General features: G+C 44.0%; 1 protein-coding gene across 6 annotated transcripts in view; it reads left to right on the top strand.

Moving 5' to 3' along the window:
- Positions 1-927: 927 nt before the first annotated feature.
- FAM13A (family with sequence similarity 13 member A) overlaps positions 928-19,228 on the top strand; it is a 133,767-nt gene continuing 115,466 nt past the window's right edge. For 5 of the 6 annotated variants that reach the window (XR_005828720.1, XM_040599503.1, XM_040599516.1 and 2 more), the window contains exons 1-4: positions 928-1,042; positions 6,404-6,593; positions 9,402-9,611; positions 18,889-19,069. Coding sequence is in view for 5 of the 6 variants with exons in the window: in XM_040599503.1 (XP_040455437.1) it covers positions 1,016-1,042; positions 6,404-6,593; positions 9,402-9,611; positions 18,889-19,069 (608 nt within the window). In the remaining variant the exon portion in view is untranslated. The remainder of the gene's footprint in view (positions 1,043-6,403; positions 6,594-9,401; positions 9,612-18,888; positions 19,070-19,228) is intronic. The other variant, XM_040599541.1, reaches the window with a different exon arrangement.

Raw genomic sequence — 19,228 nt, forward strand, 5'->3', positions numbered from 1 at the left:
GAGTCAGGTATTTCTGAGAGGCACTTTCCAAAGACCTTTGCTCCTACCATTGCTAATGCCCTGCTGAGCATTGGCTGCATACAGGCGGATACAGAAATACGCATGTGGTGTTATGTGCTTTTCTTCCACAAAAAAGGTTCAAACGTGTGAAACGCGCAACTCCACAGCTCTGTTCTGGAATGTGCTTTAAATTTCTAGGACAAATACTGCTTCCAGCCTGCAGCGACTGGGAGCGGGGTGCTGGGGGAACTAATTCCTCTTCCCACCGTGACGTGACTGCTGGCAGTCGCTAGCTGTGTGGGTGCCCTCCCCCTCCCCTTTTCAGTTTAACCTTTCTGTTATTTCACCAACATAGCCCTACATGGAAAATCTCAGAGGGGTTATGTCTGCACTGCTTCACACTTTCTAATTTCGGGCCAAATATTGCACTGCGTCATGCTCTCCTGGGCCCCGGCGCGCCTGGCTGTGCCGTCAGAGGCTGCCCTGGCACAGGTGTTTGTTTTGCCTCGCTAACGTGACTCCCCGCCACGCTGGCCGGCTCTGTTAACCTTCAAGCATGTAGGGCCTAGAGCTGCTGGCGATTTTCACCACAGCCCCACTACTATTTCTTGGCCGACGGCCGGTTGTGCCGTGGCGCTTCCAGCGGCGGCCCGGTGCTGATGGCGGCCAGGCCCTCACACCCATGGCGCGTCCCCTCTCCCTGCTCGGCACCGAGCGGCAGCTGCCGGGGATGGCGGGGGGATAGCGGGGGGCCCGCCCGGGCCAGCCGCAGGGCCTGCCCCTCGTCCGCCATGACCCGGGGAGCCTCCGTGACGGAGAGCCCTCCTCGCCGCGCCCCGCCGGCGGCTCCCGCGGGAGGGGCAGGGGGCAGGCCCCGCTCCCCCCGCAGGCCGCGGGGGCGGGCCGGCAGGGCGGGCGGCACCCCGGGGCCGGGCCTCCCGCCTGGCGGGTGCCGCTGGGCCCAGCGAAGGAGGGCGCCGAGGGCAGGCTGCGGGAGCCGGCCCCGCCGGCCGGCATGGGCGCCGGGGCGCTGGCCATACGCGTGAGTAGGGGCTGGGAGGGCGGCGGCGGCGCTCCTGGGCGCCGGGCCGTGGGGAGCGGGGGACGGCTGGCTACCGGCTGCCGCCTGCCTCCCGCCGGGGCCCCGTGTGAGGCGGGGGAAGAGAGCGGCCGGCCTGCGCCCGGGCCCGGTGCCCTCGCTTCATCCGGAGCGCTCTCCTCCCCTCTCGGCAGCTGCCTCTCCCTTGGGAGAGGTGAAGGCTGATGAAGGCCGTTCCAGGCTCCTTCTTTTTTTCTTTCTTTCTTTCTTTCTTTATTTCTCTTTTTCTCCATTTTTAAAGTCGGCAAGTAACTGCTCTGCATCGTTCCCAGTGTTGAGTTGAGGTGGTTGGATAGCTGGAAAATTGTGCCCCTATGGCATATAAATAGCTTTTCTCAACTCCAGCCATGCCTGGGCGGCACTTTGCAGCGGCATTGTGCAGAGATGATTAAGTTGCTTTTTCCAGTGTTGGTGATCGCTAATGGTTGCGTTAACATTTGGACAGATTCTCCCTGTGTAAAATCAGATCTTCCATGTGTAAGATCATACAGCGTGGAACTCCTTGTTTTGGAGCTGTTTTGTGGGTGGGATTTCATTTTTATTTTGCTTAGATGTATGTTTTGGATAACTCTGCGTAACTGTGTGTGTTGGAATGGAAGGGGCCAGGCCCTGTGAGGAGGACAGCCAGGGGAGGTGAGGAGGGGGTGTCTGCTGCTGTCAGTGACCCGCTGGGGTCCATGGAGCCTGGGGGTGGGTGAGGAGCCGACCCAGAGTTTATGGGTCAGGATCAAAGGGAGGGCAGGGACAGGTGACATTGCAGTGGGGGTCTGCTACAGGCCACCCGACTAGGAGGACCCGAGGGGATGAGGCCTTCTATAGGCAGGTGGGAGCAGCCACATGTTCACAAGCCTTGGTCCTCCTAGGGGACTTCAGCCACCCCGATATCTGTTGGGGGGACAGCACAGCAGGGCATAGGCAACCCAGGAGGTTCCTGGAATGCATTGATGATAACTGCCTTCTCCAAGTAATAGAAGAACCAACAAGGAGAGGTGCTATGCTGAACCTTGTTCTCACCAGCAAGGAAGGGCTGGTGGGAAATGTGAAGCTCAAGGACAGCCTTGGCTGCAGTGACCATGAAATGGTGGAGTTTGAGATCCTTAGGGCAGCGAGGAAGATGCACAGCAAGCTCATTTCCCTGGACCTCAGGAGAGCAGACTGGCCTCTTCAGGGATCTGCTTGGTAGAGTACCATGGGATAAAGCCCTGGAGGGAAGAGGCCCAGGAAAGCTGGTTAATATTCAAGGATCACCTCCTCCAAGCTCAGGAGGAATGAGTCCCAACAAAGACAAAGTTGGGCAAAAATGCCAAGAGGCCTGCATGGATGAACAAGGAGCTCCTGCAGAAAGTCAAACATAGAAAAGAAGCCTGTGGAGGATGGAAGCAAGGACAGGTAGCCTGGAAGGAATACAGAGAAGTTGTCCAATCAGGCAGGGATCATGTTAGGAAAGCTTAAGCTCTGATAGAATTAAATCTGGCTAGGGACATCAAGGGTAACAAGAAAATCTTCTACAAGTATATCAGTGATAAAAGGAAGACTAGGGAAACCGTGGGCCCTCTCCAGAAGGAAATGGGAGACCTGGTTACCTGGGACATGGACAAGGCTGAGGTACCAAATGACTTTTTTGCCTCAGTCTTCACCAGCAAGTGCTTCAGTCACACTGCCCAAGCCACAGAAGGCAAAGGCAGGGACTGGGAGAAGGAAGAACCACCCAGTGTAGGAGGAGATCTGGTTTGAGACCATCTAAGGAACCTGAAGGTGCACAGGTCCTTGGGACTGGAGAAGGTACATCTGCGGATCCTGAGGGAACTGGCTGTTAAAGTGGCTGAGCTACTATCCATCATATTTGAGAAGTTGTGGCAGTCTGGTAAAGACCCACTGACTGGAAAAGGCGGCCCCTTTTTTATAAGGAAGACCCGGGGGACTACAGGCCACTCAATCTCACTTCTGTGCCTGGCAAGATCGTGTGGCAGATGCTCCTGGAAACTGTGCTAAGGACATGGAAAATAAGGAGGTGATTGGTGACAGCCAACGTGGCTTCACTAAGAGCAAATCGTGCCTGACAAATTTGGTGGCCTTCTATGATGGGGTTACAGTGTTGATGGATGAGAGAAGAGCAACTGATGTCATCTAGCTGGACTTGTGCAAAGCATTTGACACAGTCCTGCACGACATCCGTGTCTCTAAACTGGAGAGATGTGGGTTTGACAGATGGACCACTTGGTGGATAAGAAATTGGCTAGATGGTCATACTCAAAGAGTTGTGGTCAATGGCTCGGTGTCCAAGTGGAGACTGGTGATGAATGGTGTTCCTCAGGGGTCAGTACTGGGACCAGCGCTGTTCAACACCTTCATCAGCAACATGGACGGTGAGATTGAGTGCATGCTCAGCAAGGTTGCCAGTGACACCAAACTGTGTGGTGTGGTCAACCTGCTGAAGGGAGGAGATGCCATCCAGGGTGACCTTGACAGCCTTGAAGTTGGGCCAGTGCAAATCTCATTAAGTTCAACAAGACCAAGCGCAAGGTCCTGCATATGAATCAAGGCAACCCCCAAGCACAGGCTGGGTGGGGAATGGATTGAGAGCAGCCCTGAGGAGGAAGACTTAGGGTGGTGATGGATGAGAAGCTCAACATGGCCCAACAACGTGCACTTGCAGCCCAGAAACTCAATTGAATCCTGGGCTGCCTCAGGAGAAGGGTGGCTAGCAGGTTGAGGGAGGTGATTCTGCTCTCCTGAGACCATACCTGGAGCACTGCGTCCAGCTCTGTGTCCCCCAACATAAAAAGGACATGGACCTGTTGGAGCAAGTCCAGACCAGAGCTATGAAGATAATCAGAGGGCTGGGGCACCTCTCCTATGAAGACAGGCTGAGAGAGTCAGGGTGGTTCAGTCTGGAGAACAAAAGGCTCTGAGGAGACCTTAGAGCAGCTGCCAGTGCCTAAAGGGGGCTACAGGAAAGCTGGAGAGGGACTTTTTACAAGGGCTTGTAGTGATAGGACAAGGGGGAATGGCTTTAAACTGAAAGTGGGGAGATTTAGATTCGATATTAGGAAGAAATTCTTTCCTGTGAGGGTGGTGAGGCACTGGAACAGGTTGCCCAGAGGAGCTGTGGATGCCCCATCCCTGGACGTGCTCAAGGCCAGGCTGGATGGGGCTTTGAGCAACCTGGTCTAGACAAAGATGTCCCTGCCCATGGCAGGGAGGTTGGAACTAGATGATTTTTAAGGTCCCTTTCCATCTCAAACCATTCTGTAATTCTATGAATTTTTTGTTCCTAGTTACTGCATCCTCTCCAGATCCTGAAACAAGCTCAGAAATTTCATCTGCAGTGCCTGGTGGGCATGGGAAATGTCTCTTGGTTCTCTTGCAAATTTAAATCATGAGTTTCCCCAAGTGAATCCCACTCCGTGACTGAGGTTTTTGAATGCTGAGGCAGGAACAGGCTGGAAACCTGTAACTGAGCAAGATGGTGAGGCTAATTGGAGGCCTTAATTGGAAAAGCTCTCTGAGCATCACATCTGCTCAGAAACTGCTCAGAGGATTTTTGCTGTCTTCTGCATTTAACCCAGGCTACGTGATTTTTGCCTTGGCATGTGTCTGCCTGGAGTGAAAATCATGTATTATTCATTTAATCCTGAATGGGAACATCTCTTTTTTTAAAAAGAAATTTGATATTTTAACAAGTCGGTCAAATTTTAGTTTCAAACAGAGGTGTGTACTGTTTATCATAAATATTTATAAAGTGGTCACAATAATACTATGTCTGTTTATATATTTCCATTTCCTTTCACACATAATAAAACATATTAATATAAGTAACATCTGTCGTAAAGATCAGGTAAGCGTTGCATAGGACCTGGGAGTATAGAACACAGTGTGCTCCAAATAGCTGTGTTTAATGGGAAAAACACAGCAGAGTGGGTGACATGAACTGCTGCATCCTTTTATATCTGAAAGGACAGTCATGCTTAACTGCAGCACTGATGCAGATGTTCATGTTGCTTACAGACTGTAGGAAAAGTGTCATCTCACAAATGAAGAGATTTCAAGGATTTGTTTAAAGATCCATATCTTGCTAAAATCTGTCTTACACAGTCAAGTGCCGAGACTTAGGCAAGAGTCTGAGCTCTTCTTTGTGTTACTGCACAATATTCCCTATGTGTAAGGTTTCTACTACCTGTCTGGTAATAAAACACAGTAAGGATTAGTTTATTTTTAAGCATCATGCTAGTGGTGGACTTCTTAAAAAAATAAGATTGATCTCCATGGTAGGAGTGGCCCATGGTTCCTGCAATGTGATGTCAGAAACGTGAGGAAATGAATCAATAAAAAAACTTACTTTTTCTTTTTTCCCCTAGTGAGGTTTTCTGAGTTGTATGTGTTTGTCTGTATTAGTGAAATAATGCTTAGGTGTGTCTGGAAATCACAACTGTACTGGGTGATGCTGCTGCTCTGCCTTGAGCTGTGTTTCCAAGTGTGCAACACTGTATGCAGATTTAGATTTCTGCCTATTATTGATTCTATAAATTAATCCTATATTAAGTTATTCCCTTGGATTTTATTGGCTATGCTGTCATGTTTTCTCTGTCACTGCAACTCAAAATGTGTGAGAATGTTGTGCCTGCAGAAGAACCTATGGGATGTATGCAATTAAGGGTTTATTGTGGAGTGGGTTTTCCACTCTCCTTATTATGTGTAATTAGATTGCATAGTCCCTTTCTAACCTTAAAACCTTGGTAATTAAATTTCAGGCTTAGCGGATACCAAGCATAACATAAGACTTTCCGTAAGGATCTCACCTGACAGTGGCCAAAAGTAATCCCTAGGGAGCAGCTTCTGGGAGAAGGGTGCAGTGAACTTTCCCCAGAGTATGTAGTCTCCCAGACTCTGACAGGCATCCTGGAGACAACCTGAGCTAATGGTGGGATATTGGGATTTTTCATGTTCATGTTTGTCCAGTTGCTTTTGTAACCCATGTGAACTGCATGAGTTACAACAGCAGTCTCCTGCGATTCCCAAGTATTTGCTAATTTAGTAACAAGCTTGAATACATAAGCATGTCTTTCTCCCTTATCTTAACTACAGACTACTTACACTCTTCTCCTGTTAGTTACTCTTCTAGTTTTTTCTCTGTTCTTTTTTATTTTCCTACTGCACAGAGATTTTACTGTGGATTAAAGGGAAGTAAGAACAAAACCTTATTCCAGAGCGTAGAAGCCAGTTTTGATGGCTGTGCATACATTGAGACTGCAACCTTCTGCAACAAATGTGACTCATGCACTTTTTTTCCTCTGCTCCTTTAAGCAAAGCAAATCAACTGTGAGATTGAAGGAGGACATGAAAAAGATAGCTGTACTTCCACTGAACAAACAGAGGGACACGATCTGTCCGAAGGTGTTTGGTGTGAGTCTTCTGGAGCTCCAGCAGCAGGGACTGAGCAAGAACGGCATCCCAATAATTGTGTGGAATATAGTTGAGTACCTCACCCAGCATGGTAAGCTTGATGGAATCACTTTTGTTTAGTAGCGCTCTTTATGTACTTCGGAGGGAGGGATCCATATTTTTTGTTGTATAGGGGCTAAACAGGGTTGTGGCACTAACCACAGGCAAGTTATTCTTTTATGTCCTATTACACATATAGTTATTACTGTGTGTGGTTTGCTGCTTTCTTTTTCTGCCTCCATTCTGAACTTGCTTTTTAGTAGGATGTTTATAAAGGTAAACTACAGTGTTATGAAGCAGCACACTCTCATAAACATACAGTTTATAAATTAGATGTTTCATTTGTGAAGGTATGTGTAATTTTCTAGTTGCAAAACATTTGTCTTTTAACACTTTCTGACAGTAAGAAGACATATCTATCTATATACAGATATTCATGCGCATACACGCACACACCCATCAGAGAACATTACTGAATAGGAATATGTGTTCTTGCAGGTTTTCAGATATATTCCAGTTGTTATTAATTCCCCAAGGAAGCAGGTGTACAATTCTTAGCTTCTCTTTCATTCGTTTAATGGAACTTTAGTTCCTATTGTTAAAACATATCTCTTTGCAGAAATCTAGAGCACCATTGGTGCACAGATGTATTCTGTGGCAGTTGTTCAGCAATGGAAAAGATTTTGTGGAGGTAATTTCATCTTTTAAGAACCTGCATCTGGTTTTACACTAAGGTTTTTCTTTTAGCCCCTTGGTAATGATAATCCAGTTGCAGAACCTTAGATTCTATGTCTGTATCTTGATAGACCCTCAGAAGCTGGTAGATGCAAACGAGTTTTTTGTTAGCTTGAATTAAGGTATAGTGCAAATTTAAAATGTGATCCTACCTTCACACAGCATCATCTTGCTTGATCTACTTCAACTTGCCTTGAAGTGGTCTGCTAGAACACCAAAAGAGCAAGGATGGAAAAAGTTTTTGCATCATTAGGGGTCAATTAAATCCAGAAGCTGATAAGCACCTTTGACCACTCTTGTGGGCTGTGCTGTGTTCTATAAAAAGATCTGAATCCCTCATGACTGTGTCCCAAATATGAACTAAACAGGCAAAGTCCTCTACTGTGCAGAAAGATTAACTAGGCTTCTGAATGCCAAGGTGATTATCCAGCCCCAGTACAGACAGAATCCATTCTTTTTCTCAGAAGTGCAAGCAAGATTTCAAAGATGCCCCCTCACGTGGGGAGTTCTTGAAACGGGTGTCCTTAGCTTGCATAAAGTTTGTTTTGTGAATTAATGGTGAAGTTAACTGTGAAGACATTTTTAACAGAGGCCCAGGTAAGAATTCAAACTGGAGGCAGAGTGTTCTGTGAATAATGGTTACTGTTTGTTCAGTGTTGTCTTAAAACTTCTATTCAGAGAAGTTGTTTTAATACACATTGTAGGGCTTTTTAAAGCCAGAACATTTCAGAGTCTCTCTTCCAGCTCATGAGAAACTGACTACCCATTTGAAAAAGCTGAGCTGACTGTTGGGCAGCTACATCCTTGAACTAAATTTGCATGAAGAGGCCTTTTCAAATTCATAGGTGAAGCCAAGTTTTGCTATGCTGAATTTAGGAGTATAGTATGTTCTAGCCTTTATTTCCATAAATGACTGAGGAAGAGAAAAGGAAGTTTTATCTGTGTGGGGACTATGTCCTTTGCTCGCTTAGTGCTGCAGAAATGAAAATATTTTTTGTTTTCTGCTGCCCTCAAGATGGCAGTACAGCATGCCACATAAGAATGTGTTTTGCTGTGATTACAGGCATATAAGATCTGTAAGCAGTATCTGATATTAATTAAGTAAAATGCTTCAGTGGTTGTCCATTTTTTTCCCTTTACTACATAGTTTGTCTCCTGGTCCAATAAAAGAGATTATTTCGCTCTGCAAATTCTGCTGCATCAGTATCGGTTTCTTGGACTGGAGGTGTTCTGTCAGACTGCTGTTTCGTGATGTCTACTCTGAACTGATCAAAACCATATATAATTTGATACTTTTAGTGTTACACTCCTGAAGAAGAGTAAGAAGGTCTTGAGACGCAGTATTAGAAAAGGCAGAGTGTTTAAGGTGAAAGTGTTCTAAGAAAAATTGATTTAATGTGTTCAGTTTTTGGCACTTCACTGAAGGTTTTGTATCTCAGCATATGCCTAGAAAGTGATGTTTGATACAGTATGATTCATCTGGCTTCCTCTGTGGAAACCTTTCTGCATCTCCTTCACCGCATGTGAAGTGTCTGGCCTGAAGTCATCGATACCTTTTTTTCATTGTGAAATACTTTGGGCTTTGTTCTGTCCAAAATACACATTTGCTTGCTGAGATTTTCTGCTGTCATAAAGTTGCAGCACTCACGATGGAGTTAGTGCTGCAATCAGCACGTATTCAGATGTTTTTGCTTTGTGATGGTCACAGGTAAGAAGCTGTCACCCTAAAACGTGAAGCTGGAAGTAGTCACGTGTGTGAATTTGGCAGAGTCCCATTCAAGGTGATGGGCTACTTGGAAAAGTGAAACAACAGAACTGTTTTGTAGAGCCTGGATCCTTTTCTGTTGAAATATACCAATGCAAAATGTGCTTGTCTCAATTGATTTCTGTAAGGTGTGAGGTTACAGCAATGCCACTGAGTTTTGTGGGTTCTTAAAGAGTATCCCAGGCCTCAAGATCTGGTTGTTAGTATTTGCTAATTATCATAATCCAATTACTTGACTAGAGGATGTTTCTGGGGGGAAAATAGTATTTTTTAAAATCTGTGTTGTATTCATTGTTGTTTCATCATGTCACTGGGGATGTCTTAGTTCAGTTCAATCTCATACGCAATATATGATTACAGGTATGACACAGGAAGGCCTCTTCAGGGTAAATGGCAGCATGAAAATGGTAGAACAGTTGCGTCTGCAATACGAGCGTGGAGAAGAGGTGGAACTTGTTAAAGATGGTGATGTGTACTCAGCAGCCAGTCTGTTGAAATTATTTTTGAGAGAGTTGCCAGATGGGATTATCACCTCTGCCTTACATCCCAGGTTCATTGAGCTTTACCAGGGTAAGTGAGAGGTTGAATCTCCATCCTTCAATGTGCTTTCTTTCTGGGTAATTGGTTATGCAGTAAGCATAACCAGTCCTCTCTGTTTCTTACTTTACCTGCTTCGTTCTGTATTTCCTTTGACTTCAGCTCTCACCTGCTCCCAGAGTGCTCCCAGATGTGGAGTTCTGTTACAAGAGACAGAAAATTGTTTCTTATGTGTTCAGTAAAGTCTGGACTATTTATGAATTTCTAATCCAGTTAAATCTGCTGAACATAAACTGAAATGATCAGCTGGTTTCTTTTGGACAAGCTTGTAGACAATAGCTGCAGTCTCTTTATAACACAGTGCTTCTGTTTAGCTAGAGTGGTTTCTGGCAATTTCATTCCAATGGACTCAGGAAAGTTCCAACAACTTCATCTGCTGATTAAATTGAATATCCGTTGGGCCCAAAGCACACATTGTCTAAGTTTCTGCTTCTCATTAAGTAATTGCCCATCAAAAAATGAGCCAGTTTGCAAGTAACAGCTAACATTTAACTTCTATTCTGCATCATAGCACACAACTTGGAAGACTTCTGTTTTTCTTTCTTTTTTCTTTCTCTCTGCCCCCCCAACCCCTTCAAGTGATTGATCAGTCATAAAAAAGAACATCAGTTCTGCTTTGGAAAGCTGAAACTTGCACAACTGTCTGTCAAATGATTTCTCAATCTAATTCATCTGTATCAGACAGTCAGTGGTATTAGTGGAATAGGGGATTGGTCCTGTTCCCTAAGCATATGTCAGTGGCAGTTCTTTTCTCTTGCTGCAGGTAGTTGATGCGTCTTCTTCCTGTCTTCTTAAGAAACTGCAGAGTGGGTGGGTAAAGGTTACTAGAGATCTGCTCTTTACAGCAGAGCAGCAAATGTGATGCCATGATGCAGAGGAGGAACGTGCGTTCTGACATGCATCCCTAGTGGAGGATGGTACAAGGTCCTCGCTCTCTTGTCCGGAGGTCTTGTTTCAGCTTTTCTTGCCTGCAGTGGAGGTGAAGTTTAGTCATAGCCTGGAGGATGGAGAACGTGACTATGTGTTTTCTTTCTTCCCTCTTTGGGGTGGTACAGATTTTTGAGGCTGCAGTAGAGAAGAACTCAGTGCCTTCCCTTAAGTGCAGACATTTCAGCTGTGTGCGGGCTGTGTAAAATAAATTCCTTGTTCAGTAAAGTTGTCTGAGGCCCAAGGATAGGGTTCAGGAAATGTTGTGTAGGAAGATGCCATTGTTTTAGAAAGTCCCTTTTTTCTGGTCATCGTTGTGCTTTCGTTTGGGTCTTTTAGACTTCACCGGGTCTGACTCATGATCTGTGCGTATTGTGTTCTTTCTCAGAAGTCACCGTTTAAGTGGAAATTTTATTTAAATTGCATCTTTGCTGTTCTACATCCCTGTCCTCACAAAGGTCATACTGGTGCATTGTACTGGGAGCTTCCAATGTACTTTGTGAACAGTGCTGTTTGTGGAAAGTTTAATTTGTGCCTGCTTCCCACAGGAAATGCAAAATCTCCCCAGTAATTTCTGTGGAAATGAAATAGTTATCATTACTTAGCAGGTTTACCCACCAAGCTTTCTTGTTTTAGAAAAAAAAACCTACTGGTGTAACTTATGAACCCAGTTCTGCAAAAGCCAGTCTAGCTGTGATGTGTTTTCATAGCTGTTTGCCTGTATTGCGCAATAAGCTCCAGTTATAGTCCCATTATGATTTTGATTAGGGGAAAAGAAATTCTTACTTGAAAAATGCCAGATTGGCTGTTATGGCAAGAGGAAGCTCTTGTAAAGTTTGAAGAAAACAGATATTTGTTTTCATGGCCTAGAAAATACAGCATAATTGAGTTGCTATGAAAGGCACTGGTGACTCTCATTGGGTTCAGATTAGTTTAAGGGATAGGTGGGCCTTTGTTTACAGTTGAATGATCAACCAACTATGCAGGACTGGCTGAGTTATCTGTTCACTTACCAAAGTACGTACAAGGGTATTTGTTGCAAAATGGTACCAAGAGAGCACGTGCCTGGGTGTTCTTCTTGTAAACTATGAAGAAAGTAGGTCAAGCTGCTTCTGAGCCAACAGGTTATTAAAAAATAACTTTGAATCTGGAGCCATTTTGCTGCATGTCTACAGTGAAGACAATTACAAGCTCTGTTACAACCTCTGTATTCTCTCCTGTTGAAGCTTTCCATGAGAAATGTTTTTTTCATGATTATGTTAGGGTTCCTTTGGAATATTTTCAGGGCTTGGTATGGGCATTTTTTTAAACCAGTTGAGATCTTGGCCTGAGAATAAACACAGTTTCTTCCTATAAAAACTGTTAGGGAGGGATTCCTCTAGTTAAGAATAGTTGGACTGAAAGTTACCGATTTTACCAGTAGCTGTAACCCTTTTTAATTCCAGGTGTAGTCTTTGTTACCAAACCAAGAAGTAAATAATCTGCCCTTTTATGAAAAAGAGAGAACCTGACCCATTGGTAGTTCAGGAAGCCCATGCAGCTGGTTTGGCATGCGCTCTGCAACCTGTGCAATGTCACATGAAACGGAGCTCTGCACTCTCCCCAAATCTTGATGCACTGCTGTTTATATAGATGTTCAGCATAATGCCAAGACTATGCAGTTCCAGAAAACATCACGTAGCATATCCTAAAGACTGTTTGGTGTATCCTGACGTTCTCTCTCTGACCTCGGAGAAGAGCTGTGGCAGTGGGAGTTAAGAAGGGCCTCCCTCTGTAAATGATGTTGATTGGAGATGTGTGAAGCAAGTGCAGGCCAGGGACGTGCTGATAGTGATCTTGGTGTTGCTCCAGTCTCCTTGGAGCACATGACTGATATGAAGGCTGCCCATTTCAAGGAATCCTGGGGTAAAAAATGTCCATCGCAATCTCTTGTGACTGAGCCTTCACTGCAGAGCAGATCCGTGCCTGCCTGTGCAAAACGGCTGTGCTTACACAGTGGTCAAAGTTTCTTTCAGAAACCTCAGTTGGAAGAAATCAGCAGCTCCCATACAGCAATCCCTGCCTGAGCTTGTTTGTTCCTTCTGGCTTTTCATTCTTTATCTTTCATATAGTGATCACTGACTCTTAAGACATTTGTACATACTAGAAACTAGGTTGCTATTGTACTTTCCCTTTTTAGCATACAGAAAGCTTTCCCCTTAAGTGAACTTCTCTTTTGTTGTCATCGTTGCATTCCCTCCTCCAGCAGGGATACAGTGAAAAGTGGGTTCCTGTCTTCCTTTGGTACTCAGTCTAATTAAGGTGAATGCTATCTGATCACTCTGTCTTTCTGACATTGCTCCACCCTAAGGAATTTATATTTTTCAGTGGGCAGCAGCTAGATGCAGGTTCTATCTCATATACCTCCTCCTGCTCACAACCTGCCATGGCTGGCAAAGTTTTGTCTGGTACCCAGCAGCAGCCCTACTAGTTTCAGGGAGAGGGATGAGAGGTGGTGGAAGGGAAGGAGCAGCTCCTTCTGGATCAGCAGGTCAGTTTTGGGGAACGCTTAGTGGTCAGCAGCCGTTCGAGTTACATGAACAAGCAGAACCAAAAAATACAGGTTGTGTTGGGGGATTTTAGAGGTCAAGTATCAACCTGAACAGTGACTGTGAAAATGAATAAATGAGTGCGAAAATCAATAGGTGAGAGCTGACCCTTTAACCATGGTATCTGCAGCAGTGCAGCAAATCAGTTTCACTAGGTGTCTGTGGTTCTCCAGGCTCCTGTGGCATAATTTTAGCCTTTTTCTTTGGCTTTTATTGTCATTTTGGTGTTATTAGGGCTAGTTCCAAACTAGAGAAGTAACTGCTGGTTTCCACATGCAGATGATGTTTGTTACACAGTAAAAACTCTTGGAACTGTATTTCTTATGCAGATGATGACGCTTGGCAGAGCTGCAAAAGAAAGGGAGAGTGCTCTGCTCCCAATATGTTGGCATGAAGTATAAATACAGTGCTGCAAAGCGATGGGTCTCAAGTTGGGTTGTAATGACAGCCTTCTTATGATGAGGACTTCCAGCACTTCTGCTACTGACGGCAACATGGCATGATTTTCTTTTTTTGTTTTGTTTTTTCTCCTCTGGGGCAGGATAGTGTCTGAAGCAATTGCTTCTTGGCAGAAAGAGACTGGAGTCCCACTGCCTGTAGATTGTGGAGGTGGAAAGAAATGCTTTGATTCCTCCAACAGCCCGGTGGGTGCAGCAGTAGTGCAATGTACAACCTGCTGCCTGTGTGCCAAAGATGAACTTCCTAGAGCATGTTGATAGCTACAGACAGATGCAAGCTTTTCTGTCTGCCCTCCAAGCTGGCAGTACGCAAGGCATTTGAAAGCTATGTGGACGTGGTAGCATGACACTGAGCCCTAGGCTCTCCTCCTCATCTCAAAGCAAAGATAATTAGCCAGGGCACAGCACCATGCTGATAGAGTTTCAGTGCTCCAGGCTGGAGTTGTTTGGGGTCAGACCATCTGAGATGAGCAAAGTAATTGCACACACACCTGTCTACAGGCATCCATACCTTTAGTGATGTTCAGGCAGCATGCTCTACAGGGGGAAGGAGTAGCATGAGGGATGAATTGGGCAATTAAATCGTGTCAGTAGCATGTCAAAGAAATTCAATATGTTCAGAAATAGGATGAACCGCTGGAAAATATGTCCCCCTTGTTGTGATCTGTGGGTGTATACTGAAATTAAATGAGACTGAAAACACCCTTGCAAATGTGTCTGTGCCTCCTACACTGTTGAGGCTTCTGTTGCTAGTTAATTAACATTTTTAGAGAGACTGCCTGTTGTTTTCAGTTGTCTCCTTGACTTGTCCCTCACTAGTGAGTCCCTTGCTCAGGTTTGAGGTGCCACACTGCCCTTGCTGGCTTCCTTGGCCCTCTACCTGTGTCATACTGTGTTCTGTGTCCTCCAGCTGCTGAACCTGCATGTGGCCTGAGGCTGCTGGTTTTGTTCCCTTCCTCAGCCCAGAAACCACCATCTCACCCCTGGTTTCAAGCTCTTCCTGGCTGCTCATCTAGCTAGACTTCTCTTGCAGACCTCTTCTGGGGTGCCGTCTGTTTCACGTGGCTTCTGGTAGGCTCCCAAAATAAAAAAGTGAGTGCCTTTGACTGCTTTGAGACCACCTTCCCCTTAGCCTTCATTCTTCTTTTACTCCTTGCTCCTTTGCTTTGCTGTATTGGGCAAAATTGTCAAAAGAGCTTCATGTGCTGTGCTTGAAAATCCCGAGTGTGTTTGTAGCTGAGCATATGTGGAAATATGGCTTGAATATAGGTTCTTGAATTGCCTTTGAAAATCTGGCACTCTGCTGTTTCCATTATTGACAAGCTTGTTTCTCTCATCTTAGGATGCTGCAGAGACTGAAGCATATGTTTAGCTTCATGCCACCCTCTTTAATCGACTAAGAAAGACTGCATTTGGTAGCCTTGACTTCCATGGGACAGCTTGTACTTCACAGAATTAGGCAGGTACACCAGCTTAGGGCTTTGGTACGCTTGATGCTTGTCTGCATGGTGGCATAAACAGCTCTGGTGCTCTAATGTTTCTGTGATGGTCAGTACCAGCTGAGTAAACCCCAGTGACTGATTTTGAAGCAAATTGAAAAATTGTCTAGCAGGTGAACCAAAGGAGGAGGAATGCTCCGAGCAATTGGTTGTCATGATTCAAGACTATTTTTTGCTCTCATGTAAGTTGAAAAGCTGTTTTATTTGAAGTAATTTGGTCAGGGATAGCAGATCACCACAAATCTTAATCGTGATTTTAAAAAATTAAGCTGAAATCCATGAAAAATATGTCAGCAGCAAGTTAGTTTTGTGTTTTGGATTGTATTGGGAGAAAAGCTTGAGTTCCTTCCTTTGGTTTTTCACTGGAAAAGGAGAGACAAAAGCCATATTTTCTTTCTTCCATTTCACAAGGACAAGGAATTTCATGACTCAGTAAGTGGGGTTTGCTGCTGCATGTTGTTCAGTGTCTCTGTGTCCTTCAATTAGGGTAATTTCTCAAGATTTTATGATCTGATACCTGTCTCAGTTCTTGAAAGTACAGAAATGAACAAAGGTTTGGCTGTGCCCAGTGATAAGCATCTCTGATGTTGATCTGCACCACGTAATGTATCATGGTTAATGAACAGGGACATCCTACCCACCAAACGCAACTGCTGCCACGAGGCCAGTAGCTTTGTTTGTTGTCGGAGTGCAAACCTGGGTTCAGAATGTTTTGTGGTGGTTATCATCTTTCTAATTTGGAAGGGATGAAAAAGCCTTGAATTCACTGAAAAAAAGTGAATGGAAAAGTACCTGTCAGTCTAAAGCCCCAGTGGGAGTCTCAGAGACGCAATTAGTTCTCAAGGGCATTCCCTAATTAGGTGGTGGGGTGATGGTGGTGGAAGAGGTGCATTTTTTCTAGGAGATGGCTTTGGCTTTCCTTATCATAACTGCAAGCAATTTATAGTAGAAAACACTATGTGCTAGTTGTTTTCTTATCTAAATGAAGGTGTGTTAGGTGAATTTTGATGTTCTGGCAATGTGGAAATTAGTTGTGTGTTATTTTCTTTAAGCTTCCTGAAAAGGCAATTAGTAATCAAGTCAGAGACTGTCTAGTCCACTTTGATCAGTGCAAATACAATTAAATTCTTTATTGTTATGCCATTTAACACAGCCTTCAGAAGCATCCTGAAATTTTGCTGCAGAAATAAAAATAATAAATTTAATTGCTTCCTGTTACCAAGCTGATTCATATTAACAAAGTCAGATTGTTTTTATTCTGTATAACTCTAAACAAATTCTGAAATAAATACTTGTAATAAATAAGCAAATAAGATTTTTGGTTATCTGCTCCATGCATATTTGATATTCGGCTTTTCTGAAGGAGCTAATTTATTAGCTGTAGAAGAAAAGGATATAATTAATCAGTTGGCTGAAACATTTGGTCTTTTAATGTGACTGGCATTTTAAACTTTGGCCTGCTGTCATGAAAGAATTCATCTTAAGTCTGTTGTACCAAAACAGATACATAAAAATGAATTCTCCATGCACATAAAACTTAAAAAGGCTTCTTTCACTATATACTGTATTATGCATGGCGTCTAAGGCAGGAAACCTGAGCCTGGAAGTAGATAAAATCCCACAGGTTCAACTGTACGAAGTAGCAAGTATGTACATACAGAACTCATTAGTTTCCCAAAACAAACAAACTCATAAATCCTGTTTATTAGCCACAAAAATGGCTGATTGTAAAGCAGAATTCATATTGCAACTTAATGGTTGAGTTTTTAGGAGTCAGTTTCAAATATTTTATACAGACTGCTAATTTACACAGCTAAACCACTTTTCGAAGCACTCTACCCTGGAATACTGTGCAGTCTGGCCCTGGAATATTTCTGGGAAATGAAAAGTAAAAATGAAGATGAAACTTCTGTGTTCAAAGGTTTTCAGTTTTTCTTCCTTATTTCTCCTCCTTCTCACCCTCTCCTTTTTTTCCCCTCCTATTTATTTGCTTGTTTATTTTTACCCTTACAAAAATGTTGGGGAAATATAAAATGTTCTTTGTTCCTGCAACACAAGGCATGGAATGTTTTCCTACCACTTCTCCTTTGCATGCTGGTAGCAGGGCATACAGCAGAGGCAGCAACTACTTCCTGAACTGTTTCAGAATCAGCTGGCTTCATCTTCTTGACTGAAATTGAGTCTTGAAGACTGAGCGAGGTTTGGGTTTGATTGAATGCTGGGTGAATCTCCTTGCTAAGGATCATAACATGCTCTGAATGAAAAAAATACCTTGTTACCCTAATCATGAAGAGGATGTCTGTATTCCCATGGTAAGCAGGCAGCTGCTTTGGGACAAGGCAATCTGTTACAGAGAACACAGAAGGTTTGCATTTAGCGTGAGCTCACTTTTTCTTTCTGGCATAAAGGTATCCTTCCAACCACTAGAACAGTTTTTAAACCTTACAGTACATCTCTAAGAAAAAAGCAGTTACCCATCAACAGTATTACATCATTAACACAGTCAACCTATAAGGCTGATAAATAATAATAAAAAAAAAAAGCACTGGAAATGCACAGCTGCCCTCAGTTGGGTATTAACAGTTAATGGATCCTGCTTATAATTAGGTTGGTCAGGAAAAGCTTTAGGGCTTCTGTCTGAAAATGCTGTTGCACAAAAACCCAAGAACTCTGCATGTGTGAGAATTTCAGAGAAATTCCATTTTGGTGGAGAGTAGAAATTAGTATTTCCAAGCATTAAGGCATCCTGTTTTGCCATAAAGGGAAGGAAATACTGAATTATTTTCAAAACTTTGCTTTTGTTAACATGCAAACCCAAGATTTTGGTGGGTACCATTTACTTTTTAGAAAGTATTTTTGGGCTGCAGGAGGGAAGCAAAGAATTTTGCAGGTTTTTAGTTCAATTTCAGAAGCAGAATGCCATTAACTAGAAGCTGTGTGTGACACCAGACTTGTGTTCTCTGCCTGGGTCTGTGTAAGCACAGCATCTGTGAAGTTCATGCAATTTTTGCTTTAAAAAAAGCAGCAAAATCCTGCATGAAAGAAGACTGACTTTAGTCAGGCTTTGACTTTGCTCAGTTCAGTATGGGAAACCTGTATCCATACTTGCATTCCAGAAGATTGTACAGTGTAACAAGCTTGCTCTCTAACACCAGACCAGTTGTTACAGAGTATGACGCTGCCCTGCACAGCCTTTTTTCCATAGGCAGGACTCCTCACCTAAGAGGAGTTGTCACTCTGACAAAAGATACAAAGCTGAGCATTTCATAAAATGTACCCACAGAAGGTACTGGAGTACTGTTATTCTGAGGACACCTGCATTTTAGGACACTCTTTGTTCTACTGTTCTTGCTTTCCTATTTTTGAAGACTTTCATGGGAGGGGAAACTAAAACTGTGAGAGAGGGCTGGGGAAGTAGCGTTAACATCCGGAAGAAGCACGGAAGCAGGAGATCTGATAGAGCTGGAGTTAAATCTGTAGCTGTGTACAGAGTGGGAATAAACATGCTCTAATGCTGTTACCTATGACCTCTGCTGATTCTGCTCAGGAAAAGTTAACAACTTAAAGGTGAGCATAAAGCAGTGCCAGTGGTGGCCAAGATGAGCTTCAGGAGAAAGGTGCAGATTTCCTGAGGAAAACTGAGGGGGTTGAGGGATTCTGTCTCTGTACAGAAATTATATTAAATTTTAGATCCCACTGCTTGCTCACCCATGTAAGTAGATGGGCAGCAATGTAGAAAACCATATACATATGTTTTTTCTTCTCTTGTTTTTCCTAGATCCTAGAAACGACAAGCAGAAGGAAAGTAACTTGAAAGAACTCCTTAAAGAACTGCCTGATGCTCATTACTGCCTGCTGAAGTTCCTGTGCCAGTTCCTGGTAAAGGTTGCTGAACATCATGTAGAGAACAGGATGAACCTTTGCAATCTTGCCACTGTATTTGGACCAAACTGCTTTCAGTAAGTTGGGGTTTTCACTTTTCTCCATATGTTGACGGAGAGTGTAACGGAGCAGATGGCCAGAAATGTAACTCAGAACCCTAATTTGTCAGGGTGATCAAACAGAGGCAACGACTGGGGCTTTGTGATAAATTTTAGTGCTAAAGCTTTTGTTTGAGC

This window comes from Falco naumanni, chromosome 1, assembly GCF_017639655.2.
Source record: "Falco naumanni isolate bFalNau1 chromosome 1, bFalNau1.pat, whole genome shotgun sequence".
Taxonomy (NCBI): domain Eukaryota; kingdom Metazoa; phylum Chordata; class Aves; order Falconiformes; family Falconidae; genus Falco; species Falco naumanni.